This window comes from Terrapene carolina, unplaced genomic scaffold, assembly GCF_002925995.2.
Source record: "Terrapene carolina triunguis isolate 2854851 unplaced genomic scaffold, T_m_triunguis-2.0 Scaffold85, whole genome shotgun sequence".
Lineage (NCBI taxonomy): Eukaryota > Metazoa > Chordata > Testudines > Emydidae > Terrapene > Terrapene triunguis.
Genome location: NW_020664436.1, coordinates 8,748,735 through 8,761,939, shown reverse-complemented (window position 1 = coordinate 8,761,939; position 13,205 = coordinate 8,748,735). Strand labels below are relative to the sequence as shown.

At 38.0% G+C, this 13,205-nt stretch overlaps 1 protein-coding gene across 1 annotated transcript in view; it reads left to right on the top strand.

The window, feature by feature from the left end:
• BIRC6 (baculoviral IAP repeat containing 6) overlaps positions 1-13,205 on the top strand; it is a 330,062-nt gene that overhangs the window by 303,045 nt on the left and 13,812 nt on the right. Inside the window, 3 exon segments of the mRNA XM_024194786.2 lie at positions 49-266; positions 1,446-1,607; positions 5,440-5,517. Coding sequence (XP_024050554.2) covers positions 49-266; positions 1,446-1,607; positions 5,440-5,517 — 458 coding nt within the window.

Genomic DNA, 13,205 nt, shown 5'->3' with positions numbered 1-13,205 from the left:
TAACGTTATTTTTCTGATGCAATAAAAATATTATTTTCACTATTCTAGATACATTTGAAATGGTTTCTGAAGATGATGATGGAAAACTAGTTTTTAAAGTAAATTACCACTACATGTCTCAGGTGAAAAATGCAAGTGATGCAAACAGTGCTGCCAGGGCTCGACGTCTTGCTCAAGAAGCTGTGACTCTTTCAACATCGCTGCCACTTTCATCTTCATCCAGTGTCTTTGTACGCTGTGATGAGGAACGGCTTGATATCATGAAGGTAAGAAACAAAGGTGCTTTCTGACTCTGCACTCAGTGAATAAACATTTAGGAGAATATTTTTAAATACTCATGAGAAACATGACTATTCAATTTACCATTTTAATTGTTGCCAATTGTAACTTCTAAATAAACTTCCTGTAGGTGACTACAAAGTCCTAGCAACTTGGTATATATTCCATACCCATTCTCTCTGTGTTCACTTCTGTTAAAACTGGAGAGAGGGGCCGGATTAATGAAAGAAATAATAGGTGCATAATTTTATTTTTGGAATTTTTTTAAAAGTGAGGTTCTGCTCTGAAAAGTGGATATAAACATGGTATCTTGCAGTTCTACATCAATTTCTCAATAACTTCCATATAAAATAAGCTCAATTTACAAGTAAAGCCATCTCTTTTCTAATTACTAGCCCTTGAGACTTAGCCCAGGATTTGAAAGTCAAGTCAGATTCTTTCCTCCTTTTCATCACTAGCAATAGATTCTGCAGGCCAAAATTTGCCCATACATATACTCATGCAACCCCATTACATTCAAAGTATACCATTAGTGGCTCCTGTTCAACCCCACTGCCTTCAGTGGGCTTGCAGAGGTGTAACTGAGGATATAGCTACACTGCAGTTAAACACCTGTGGCTGGCTCATGTCAGCTGACTCAGGCTTGTGGGGCTCAGGCTATGGGCTGTTTAACTGAGGTGTAGACATTTGGGCTCGGGCTGGCCCTGGGACTCTCCCCCCTCGCAGCATCCCAGAGCCTGTGCTCCAGTCCAATCCTGAACATCTGCATCTCAGTTAAACAGCCCTGTAGTCCAAGCCCAGCGAGCCTGAGTCAGCTGATATGCACCAACCAAGTGTGTTTAACTGCAGTATAGACACACTCCGAATGACCCTGTAATTGGTATTTAGTAAACAATCTATTACTGATGTACAAAAAAGGAGTAGACTTAGCTTCCTCTAAATTGCTTTGGATGGGTGGTGCTACCAGGAGAGAGAGGCATTAACAACTTAGATTTATCACTAACGCAACCAGGTTAGACAGATTTGTAAGACGATGACATTTTTATGTAGGTATTATTTTCAAAGTAGAACTGGAGCTGAAAAATAAGTTTATCCTGTAACCTCTCAAGATACAAATTATAAAATGTTTAAAACTGCAATTTGTCCCATTTCTTTTTATATGATAGGTGCTCATAACTGGCCCAGCAGACACCCCTTATGCAAATGGTTGCTTTGAATTTGATGTATATTTTCCACAAGACTATCCTAATTCACCTCCACTTGTGAATCTGGAAACAACTGGAGGCCATAGTGTGAGATTTAATCCAAACCTTTACAATGATGGCAAGGTAATGTGCATTGAACTTAGTTCTCATGATGAAATGCAGTATTCAAGTATACTTCTTGGTATGTCTGTCTGCCCTGCTGCCCTACTTTGTGTTGTGCTAGCAACAAAGTGAAATGGAAAAGAATCTTGCTTGAGCCTGTGTTCACTCATGCTGTCTCAACCACAGTTGAGAGGTGAAGGTTATTTTAAATTTCTCTACTGTAACCAGGGTGGATTTGATTTAAATCACTAGTCGGGAAGACTCGATTTAATCATGGTTTTCTACATAAAAGTGCATTCTTGTTGGTTGTTATAACCTTAATACTTATTCTTCACAACTCAGGGATAGACATAGGTTTCATTTTTAGAAAAGTACACACTATACATTTTTAAACAGTATTTTATTTTGAAAACTTTTCAGATTATTTTTACAGCTATATCAGAAAATGAATGATTGTTTGGTTATTTCATTTACCAAAGGTAATTGAAGCAGATATTTATGAAGTCATTGGGAGGTGAACTATCTCCAATTCAACAGGTTAATCATTAATATTTGGAGGATTTTCTTGCCATGCTGTATTAGGAGAACATCACCAGACAGACATTTAAGTTTTTATTTAACTAAAACAACAACGTTAAGTATTCTGGATTTTTTTCTTCAATAGCAAACCTATAATATTTTAACAAAACAAGCGCCTGTCCCTCGCTTCTCACATTTATCTCCAGACTTCTTCTCTTTGTCCAGATCTATTCCGCCCCCAACAATCTTCTATTCATTGAACTTTTTGAAACTTTGCACTTTTAGAGAGAGGTAAGGGATTGACTCTGCGTACACAAATTTGCAGAGGGACAATAGACTTGAGGTCTGTTATTTTTTACCTCTGTATATTATTTATTTATTTTAAAACATTTTTGCTGTTAACAAGCATGTTATCTCTGGAGACACAAATCCACAGTTTGAGAACTGCAAAACGAAGCATCTCTGATGGTATCTTCTAGACTGAGCACTTAGTCCCATTGGGTAGATAGAAAGATTAATCTAAATAATCTATACAGAAGCCGCTGGAACCCCATAAGATTGGGTCCCTAATCCATGAACTATTGGAACTCATTTACAAAACTTTTCTTAAACATTACATGAATATATTGTCTCATACTATAGAATTAGAATTTATAATCCCTATTCCCTGATGAGATATCTGTGCTATCATGTATCTTAATTAAAACTATCTTTAGATAGGTTTTTTCCTCAAAAAGCATTTTATCTAAAAACAAATCCGATTTAAATAAAAAAATATATATTTTTTATTTTTTTTTAAATCATTGATTTTTATCCACCCGGACTGTAACTCACAGCAACTGCACAGAGGAAGAGCAAACCAGGAAAGGAAGTGTGAAATTTGCAAGTTTCATACATACAGAATTTGTGTTCTGCCTTTGCATGAGAGAGAGAACTTTTAATAAATGTGCATATCATGAAATGTGCATATCATTAATATCATTAATTGTACTATGCATACATTAATATATCTTTCTTTTTTTATTTTATGCACTGTATATGCAGAAGTGCTCATTTATTTTTCCTCCTTGAAGCCAAGGTTATCAGCTGTTCTTGACTAATTATATGTTGGTGAGGGCTCTCAAGGGCTCCCAGAAGGTGCTTGTTAAAATTTGCCTTCCAAACTGAAGGGACATTGGGTTGATTTCCCTATTACTAATGGAATTCACCCCCTCTCTGGATACTGCCAGAAATGACTTACCCTGGGGCTTTTTTCCCCTATAGTATGGACCGGATTGCAACAATTTAGTGTTTTTTGTTTGTTTTGTTTTTTTAATATTTCCCATCTGAGGGGGAGAACTGCAAACCTCACTAGAAGGTCATCATCTATTCCATCCTCCTCACCAGATTTCATAGGCTGAGCACTTGTGTTGTTATCAGTATCCAAAGAGCCCAAGTCTCTTTTGAAAATGGGATTTAGGCTCCTAAATATCTTAGCGTAAAATTTTCAAAACCTCATAAGTCTTATTGAAAGTCAAGGGACTTGTGTTCCTAAATTGCCAGGTCATTTTTGAAAATGGGATTTAGGCCAAGTCATTCAGGTGCTTTCAGAAATTTTACCTTTAGTCTCTCTGCCTCAGTTGCCCATTTTGTAAAATAGGGACAGTAGTACTTCTCTGCCTCACTGGGGTGTTGAGACACTCAAATACAGGGGTCGGCAACCTTTCAGAAGTGGTGTGCCGAGTCTTCATTTATTCACTCTAATTTAAGGTTTCGCGTGCCAGTAATACATTTTAATATTTTAGAAGGTCTCTTTCTATAAGTCTATAATATAAAACTAAACTATTGTTGTATGTAAAGTAAATAAGGTTTTAAAAATGTTTAAGAAGCTTCATTTAAAATTAAATTAAAATGCAGAGTCCCCCGGACTGATGGCCAGGACCCGGGCAGTGTGAGTGCCACTGAAAATCAGCTCGCGTGCCGCCTTTGGCACGTGTGCCATAGGTTGCCTACCCCTGCTCAAATACTTTGGTAATGGAGGCCACATAATTACCTAAGATACATAAATAGATAGATATACTTGAGAACCCTGGCAATAATATTCCTCAGACACCAACAAGCAGCTAATTCTTCCATTCTCCAGTGGGAATTTTCAAGGGGGTGCTCAAAATAATCTGGGGATGCTCACTAGTGGGATTCCTTCATAGGTCCCAGGGTGGTGATTGCAGGTGAAAGAGGAATGCAAACTGTCTTTTTGTTCTCCATAAACTACTCTTGTGTAACTTTTAATATTCATCACACTTGAGTTTCCTCCACCGCTGCTACAGGGACTCTGAAAGAGGCTGCTTAAAGCAGACACACTTCTGGGACCCTGTTGACAATGCTCACCTGCCATTGCATGTTGCTACCTCTCGGGTGGCACCCGACCAGGGCCAGCTCCAGGCACCAGTTTCCCAAGCAGGTGCTTGGGGCGGCCACTCCGGAGAGGGGCGGCAGGTCCAGCTATTCGGCGGATGGTCCCTCACCCCCGCGTGGGGCGGCGGACCGGCGGGCGGGGGGGCGCCGCGGGGGGGGGGCGCGGCCCGCTTTTTTTTTTTTTTTTTGGCTGCTTGGGGCGGCCAAAACCCTGGAGCCAGCCCTGCACCTGACAATATTTCAGAACGCTTTGAGGTAGGCCCCTTCAGTGTATGGAACTTAAGGATGGCCTTCATTTGGGCTGAACCTCTGACACTCAGGACCTCCTTGAACTCTTACTCTCATACTCCCCTACTCAATCCCTTTCCTTGATTTTGTTCCAGTCTTGTATCTAGTTTCAGACATTCCCGTCTTCAATACAAAAGTGCTGTTGAAAAAGAGAGTCCAGTCCGACATAAGCATTCAAGAATGTTCATGCTCTCTTGATATAGTTGTGTGTGATAGCGTTCGCCTATAGTGTTTGGCTTAATAGTTTCCTTTTCCTTTTTAAAAAAAAAAAAACTTGTATTTTTAAGGGAAGGCAGGGAAGAATTCATTACATTCTCAGGGATATTGAATTTGTGTGATGCATACATTTTGGAACCTCCAGAGTTTGACTTTTTTGTGATTTTTTTTTTTTTAAATTTATCTGTTTCACTCATTTGCTAGCATACTGTCCTAGTTGAACTTTGTCTATAATTTGTATAGTTTAATTTGGCTACCAATTCAAAGTTTGATTTTCAAAAAGATCTAATCTGGCATAGTTCACAATATATTTTGATGCCCTACAAATCCCTATTAGTTTAAAAATGTTGTAAGTCTAAACGTCATGTTAATTTAACTATCCAGAGTTTGTCCCTGTGCATTTTATGTTCTATCTTATTAACAATTTTATCTACAGGTCTGTTTAAGCATACTTAACACATGGCATGGAAGACCAGAAGAAAAGTGGAATCCCCAGACTTCAAGTTTTTTGCAAGTAAGCATTTTTCCTCCTCTTCAAAATATGTTGTGTAAGAACAAATAAACATCTGAAAAATGTCTGCTCTTTCCTTAGCTTTTCTACCTTAGAACTTTAAACAATGTTTTTCTTCATAAAATACCATGGACAAAAGAAATGTATGAGTTACATTTCCATTTTGCCTGTGGGAACCTATGGCTAACTACCAGCCCCTCACTGAACAATGACTGTTGGTCATCAATTAGATTTCTTATTATTTTGAAATGGACTTAATATGCTGTAAATGTCCCACACTGAGTCAGACCTCCTTTTCATTGATTTCTTCTATGTAAACATTCACCCATTGCACCCAGAAGCTGTATGGGATACTATAACAATCTTTATGTACTTATTTCCAGCCAATTTCCAGCTAGCAGCTACAGTCCCCAAAATAAAATATTAATATGGATTTAGCAAAACCTAAATTTCAAAATCATCATCTTATAGCTGGCCATAGTATGACTTTTGTTCTAGTATCTCTTAACAGCTGCAAATAACAAAAGAAAATAGCTTGTTGAATTACAGCACTGTAACTAATAATGTGAATACGTGTGTATTCAAATATTCATGAGGCTAGCACCTTTGGAAAAGAGAGAATCTAAATTTGTATCTGTTTTATAAATGTCAGGACTTGACAGTCAGTTTATTACTCTTGAGAAATCTTAATTTCTTGTGTTCAAGAGTTAAATGTAAATCACTGGCAACCTTGATCTAGTTAAGTCTTTTAATTCAGTGTACTTTGAGGGCTTGTTTTCATGTGTGTGACTGCGCCACTGTAGCACTTTAGTGAAGACGCTGCTACGCCAACAGGAGAGCTTCTCCCATTGGCATAGTTAATCCACCTCCCTGAGAGGTGGTTGCTGTGTCCATGGGAGAAGCTCTCCCATTAACATAGCACTATCTACATGGGGGGGAGTTAGGTCGGTATAACTACGTTGCTCGGGAGTGTGGATTTTTTACACCTCTGAGTGACATAACTATACCAATATAAGTCTATAGTGTAGACCTTGCCTCAGAAGAAGCAAGAACAACATAACCAAGGAAAATTATTACTCAAGAACTATCCCTTGCCCCTGCACTGATAGGTTCTGGAAGCAGTCCCAGTTCATTTCTCCTTGGCTGAAAGAAGGATGGCAGTTATGGCCTTTGATGGTGGAAGGGTAGAAATCAGGTAGAAATAGGGGGAGGTATCTGGACACTGAAAGGGGTGTGAGAGGACTCCTACCCACTAAGCGTGTAAGGCAGTGGAAATATTACTGTTTATATGCTAGCTTTTCTCTCTGGGAACCTAGCTTGGCATCCTACTTTACTTCATAAGAGAAGCTAAAAGCATAGTGAATATTTTGACAATTTAACATACAAAGCTTTTATATGAGGAGAAAGTCATTCTGATAATGATTGAGGCTCAGTGCATAGCAAGCTGACTTGTATTCAAGCATTTGCTCAACTTCCTCCATGTAGATTTTTGGAGGTATTTTCCCTTCCGGGGATTGGAGGTCTGAAATTAGGCCCCAATCCTGCAAAATTTTACACGCATGCTTAAATTTACATACTGTAAATATATATATATATATATATATATAATTAAATTAAATTAAATTATGCTAGTTACAGGGGAACTGTCGACTTAAAATCAAGACAAATTCAAAACTTAAGCTAAAGTAATTTCATGTACTTCAATTGCCCCTGCCACATTTTCCTATCTTTTAATTTTTTCTATTTCTATTGTACACCAGACCCCTGCTAGAATGCGGGGTTTTGGATCCATGCGCAGTCCCGCGTTCATGCGGGGACAGCGTTACCATGGATTCCAATGAAGGCAATTAAATTTGGGATCCATGCGCGGTCCCACGCTATAACCGAATTTGCGCTATAAAGACGCGCGTTCTAGCGAGGGTCTGCTGTATATGATGCATTCACATTAACAGGAAAACCAGTAAAAATGATTGTACAGAGTGTTGTCAAAAGCAGAGTAAACTAATTGACTAAAATAGAGGGTTTTTTCCCCTAATGTTTCAGTTACAACAGTGTTAAGTGTTACTTGTCACAATAGTGGAGAAACAGTTTTCAGAGAGAAGTTTAACTTAAACAGAGTCTGTTAGGGGTTTTCCAGTGGTGAAATGTGGTGGTTGTTTTGGAGATCCGAAAAAGAAAAAAAAAACAGACTTCAGATGAAACCTACTGATAGAATATAAGTTAAGTCAAAAATAAGACCTCTTTGAGATCTCTCTTTCAAGAGTCAGAGGAACAAATAATGGAGGACTCCAGGAAGGCTGAAGTAATAAATAACTATCTTTCCAATTTTAAACAAACGGGAAGAGGAATTATGAGCAAGCAAATACAGGTGACAGTTCGGAAGATGCCGAAGTTTCAATAAAACCTCATAAAGTTAACTATGTATTAGCAGAGCTAGAAAAGATAAGCTCCAAATGTGGTAAACAAATGGACAGAAGAAATTATGTGAAAGTGACCAATGCTTTTTTATACATCTTGGAAACAGATAACAGTCCCTGATTTGAGAATACAAAATGTGGTTTCAGACTTCAGACGGAAGGACAGGGAACCCTTATTCTTTTTGTAACACATGAACAGTAAAAATAAGAGGAATGTTCATAAAGGTGTTGAAATATTCTACACAGTCACTGCTTAAATTGTTTCCAGCGTATTAGCTACAGAGTTGACAAAATGGATTACAGGATGAAAATAATAACCTTTTTCAGAGTGGGCTCTTCATATTCCCACTGTGATGAGGCACCATAAGCCTTGGGAGCCTTCTGTGAACACAGAGCATATTATAGGTACTAGGATTCTGAGAAAAGGGAGACTCAGTCCTCTGGGATCCCTACTATTGCTGCACCAAGGCCTTTCTTGACCCATTCTCCAGCTCCAAAGTTGGTGGAGTTGGCTGGTGACTGCGCCTGGTGAAACCTCAAAGGTTGGTGCCAATTACACTTGCAGCACTAGAGAAAGTTACAGAGGTTCAGTCCTCGCCAAACAGCAGAAGTCCTCAGCCATCTCTAGTTCTTTCTAAATTTGTGGGAGGCCCTGGGAACTTCTGTTCTCTACTGTAAAACAGAACATTAAGAGAAAGCGGAGAAATGAGAATTCCTTGGTGCCTGGGGAATCAAGCACTCTAACAAGAAAAGGCATTGTATGAATCAGAGATGGGACCAGTCCTTGGTGCTGGAAGTTTTGGTTCTAAATGTTCTCTCTCCAGTGCACATGCTGAAGACACCATCTGCTGCTTCTCTTGATGCTAACCTCACTTCCCTAGTGCTAATGCCTTGATTAATCAGTTTTGAGGGCCAGTTTATCTCTGGATAGATCAAGAAGCTAGTTGGTCCCCCATTATGGGCTTTTGGTTTCAGGGACAATTTGATTGGGCACAGCTGTACTTTGCAGCTTCTCTCTCTAGACCGCTCCTAGAACAAGGACTGAGGTTCTTGGTTTGTGCTCATAGGAGCTTCTAGTCTCAATCCTTTTAAGCCCCATGGTATGATCTTGTGCCTTACCACCCTGTGGTGTTGTGGCAGGTTCCTTGTTTCCCTCATTAGGCTTCTCGGTGTTGTAGGAAAAGGCCTAGATCTCCAGCCTTGTCTCACTTATTTCCTTTCCAAGAGATTATGGGGTCATTTTTTCTTGAACTTCTTTCTATTTTTAGTTGTTTTTTTCTCTTATTTCTTGGTGGCGTATGCATTGTACATTTGCTTCTGAGTATACAAAAATCTGTTTACAAGCAGCATAAATTATGAGAATGTGTAAGTGAGATTGCATATATTTAATATTTATATCTATAGCCAAAGGTTTGAGTCCCTCTTTTTTCATATATTGTGGAAAGACCTGCAGAATCTGTGTGACGAATGAATTATACAAGACATAGGACAAATTGTTATCGGTATAGTGTAGATAAGCTAAATTTAGCTGGTTGATTTCACAGGAATAGGTAATTCCTGTTTTGAAAAAAATTAGCACAATGCTCTAACATATAGTTATTATTAGTTTTCAGAATGTTAAAGGCAGCCTTGCTTAGCTCATTTTAATACACTCTTAAAGGCTGCTATAATTTAATAAAGAATACTGGTTTGTGACTATAGGGAGTTAACCAGATTCATGGCCAGTAATGCTTGTAAATAAGTGTTTGTTAATGGTTTTGCTAATAAATTCCTATAAAAGGACTGTTCTGGGGGAAAATACATAATTTCAATGTTGCTGATCAGTTTAGTTTTCCACGGAGCCATCTAATTAGCATTTTGTAATGACTGCAAAGCATAGTACCAGTTAAGAAGTTTAAAAAAAAAAAAAAAAAAACCATGGACATAATTGCTGCAAAATGCCATTGTTTGCTGCAAATTACGTTCTTCAGCATCCTGGTATGCTAACGACATGAAATTTTCTTCTCTGTAAGAATCTGTTTTTTAATTTCATATTTTTTGTGCTGTGTATGGGATTGTACAGTAAAGTAGCACTGCAGGGGTTTCAGAAGGTTGAAATTAACACAAGAAAACATTCTGTAAATATCTAAGTGGAAAAGTCCAGTTTTTTTGGGTGGGGGGAGGGGGGTTTAAAACAGTTAAGGCTTGAGATTCCTCTCAAACATCAGGAGAGCGTTACCATGTATTCTACGATATCTGTGTTATTGTTATTGAGACATAGGGTTTTACTATCTGCTTCAATGAAATCTAGATTCTGTGGTGGTTTTGGAAAGTTTCTCTTTCTGGCAGTATCAAAATATGAATACACTACACCCCGGGGACTGTAGTTGTTTGAATAAGAAGTTATAGGGGAGGTAATTAAACGAAATCATTCTGATTTTAAAAGTATTTCTGATTCTCACAATATTCCCTCTCCTTAAAATAGTGAATATGGCTGGACGTATGATAATAACTGTGGGACAACATATAATTGTCAAATATCATCTGGCAGTATCACAAGGGGGACTGGTAGCAAAGTGTGAAGTCTACAGTAAAGTTTATCTTCCTCCCAGACCAGAGGCGAGACTATCGTAACTGATAAGCATAACAATCTTTTCATGTAAAGAGTGGAGATAGATAATGATTGTCAATACGTAATTGTTAGTTGTGTTAACTGATATTATAGTATTTGTGGTCAGCTTTTGTGTCCTAATTTGGCCAGAAGTAGAATGTTTTAAAGAAATTAAACAGAAATTTACATTTGATAAATGGATTTCTATTATTAACTAGCCCCAAACTGTGATTATTTTGCTAAAAAGTCTAAAAATTACCACAATCTGGTGAAAAGCTTACTGAGCTACTGGAACATTATCAACCTAATGACACATGAAGTGTGCAACACCCCATGAACACTGTTCATGCTAATAAATGGTACATGACTGTCTTGTCTAGACTGTTGAATAATTCCTAAATTTGAGGCCTTTGGCATAACAGATACAGAATATCCAACTCACAACCTGTCAAATACTGTTTATATGTTGTATCGCGGAAAAGACCTGGAATAACAGAAAAAAAAAAAACTGGGAAATAAACACACCTGCAAAACTTAATACTGCATGTAAAGAAATTCTTCAGTGTGTGATTTTTTTTCCAAAATGAGAAGCACTATTCAGGTACTTAAATGGCTCCCATCACTGGTAATATCTGATTGCCTCCCAGCTGTACAAAAATAGGAGTAGCATTATTTATTTATTCCTTCCTTCCTTCCAAGTCTGTAGAAGAAATACATGTTAGTTGGCTTTGCTTGCTTGTTTATGATTGTGTCTAAGTGGGTGAGGGAAGAAACTATTGAGGAAAAGTGAAGCCAGAGAAATACATTTTTAAATTTAGTTCTGAAACTGGTAACTCACTGGTCATTCTCATTTCTTGTAGGAGTGAGTTCCATAGTCTAGGAGCAGAGTCTGTGAAAGTTCTGTCTCCTGCATTCACAAGCTTCCTTCCCCTGTTGGTCAACAGTTTCATCTTAGCTGCCATGGGAGCTCATGGTCTCAGGGAGAAGCAATTTCTCAGGTAGCAAGAGCCAATTCCATTGGAGGGTTTTAAATATTTGGACAGACCATGAACTGGACTCTGTACCCTGTGAGGAGTCAGCACAGAAAGGAGACAACTGGGGTGATTGCTTAGTCAGTTGTGTTGCTAAACAGATGGACATTTTGTACCAGCTGTAACTTTTTCAAGGTGTGTGGCTTCACTCCTATATTTGAGTTTCAGTAATCAAGCCCGGAGATCATAAAAGGGAGCGCTGTGGTCTGGTCTGTACCTGAAAGTTGGCAGCAATTGCTGCAGGGGCTAGTTGAACATCTAGTAGTACGGAGGAGTCCAAAAGGGCATTCCGACTGCAGACTGACTGACAACCATTTGAAGGCAATTGCTCTCTCTAGTGAGAAACATTCTAGAGTAGGCAAATTCTTCAAAGTGCTTCCCTCTTCTTACCCATAATATTTCAGCCTGTCTTGGCTCAGATGTAGACAGCTGCTTTTCATCCAGGTGCTGAGTTTGGCTCGGCACATAAAAGATGGGAGATTGAGCTCTTATCTTGCAGGAATCATTTAACATCTATATCATGGTGTTTATGTTGAACGCAAAGCAGCCTCCAAAATTCATATTATCATAAAGAGTAAGAAATGGATGGGAAAATGAAGTATGTGCTATCCATAACTATAAAGAAGCTCTTCCAAAACCACCTAATAAATCAGCTGAATAAAGCTCATATATTAGCCACAGCAATGAATGGGGATTAAAAATAATCCAGCAATTACCAGGAAGCATGGGATTTTGCAGTTGACTAACATAAAACAGACACTTGCGCAGAATATTATGGAAATTTAATACAAAGCCTGTATAAATTCACCGGTTGTTACACAAATGCAAAATAAAAACTATAGCAAAGTCTGTTAATGCACTCAAATGGCTTGTTTGGGTTTCTGGGCACTCACTTGATTCTTTCCTTACCTCAAAGTGGTTTTTCTCTTGGACGGAGTGATTTTCTGCCCGAGGTCCTTCCCATTAGGACTTGGCTTTTATTCCTATATACTGATCAGATTGGAGGTAGTTTTATGCTTTAACTAACTTTTTCTGGACAAAATTGTTCTCCAGACTAGGTTTTTCATACATAGAGACCATCTGGGCCATAATTCTTTGCATTTCCAAATTACTTTGTAAACATTAATTGATGAAAAATAGGATAAACTGAACGTTTGTTTGGAAAACATTAACTAAAAATGTAATGGATAAAGGTGCATATGATAGAAACCCTGTGTTCACCAGAGGCCTTTTATCCTTGTTTGGTTTAGATTAATTTAGTTCAACAGACCTTTTCTTTATTCATTTATGTAATTACAGATTACATCTGGGAGATGGGAGGCAATCATTAGTGGTATGTTTCTGTAGAATGTTAGATTTGATTGTTACAAAGAAACCTAGTTTAGAAATAGTTTGTAATTTTATATTGAAATCCGTGGTCTGCTGGTTATTTTATTTTATCAGGGTTTCATTTTGAAGGTAGTAAGAGAACACTGTAAGAGAATTTTCTAACACAGATGAAAGTAGAAAATTCAGTTCAGAGATTTTAGGTAGGTGAAAACATAATATACAGCAGCAAATCTGCTTATTAATTAAGACTGTGCATAATGTTCAAAGCCATGAATAGCTAATATCTATTCAGTGTCTACTATGTCTAAATTTTAAAATACCCAG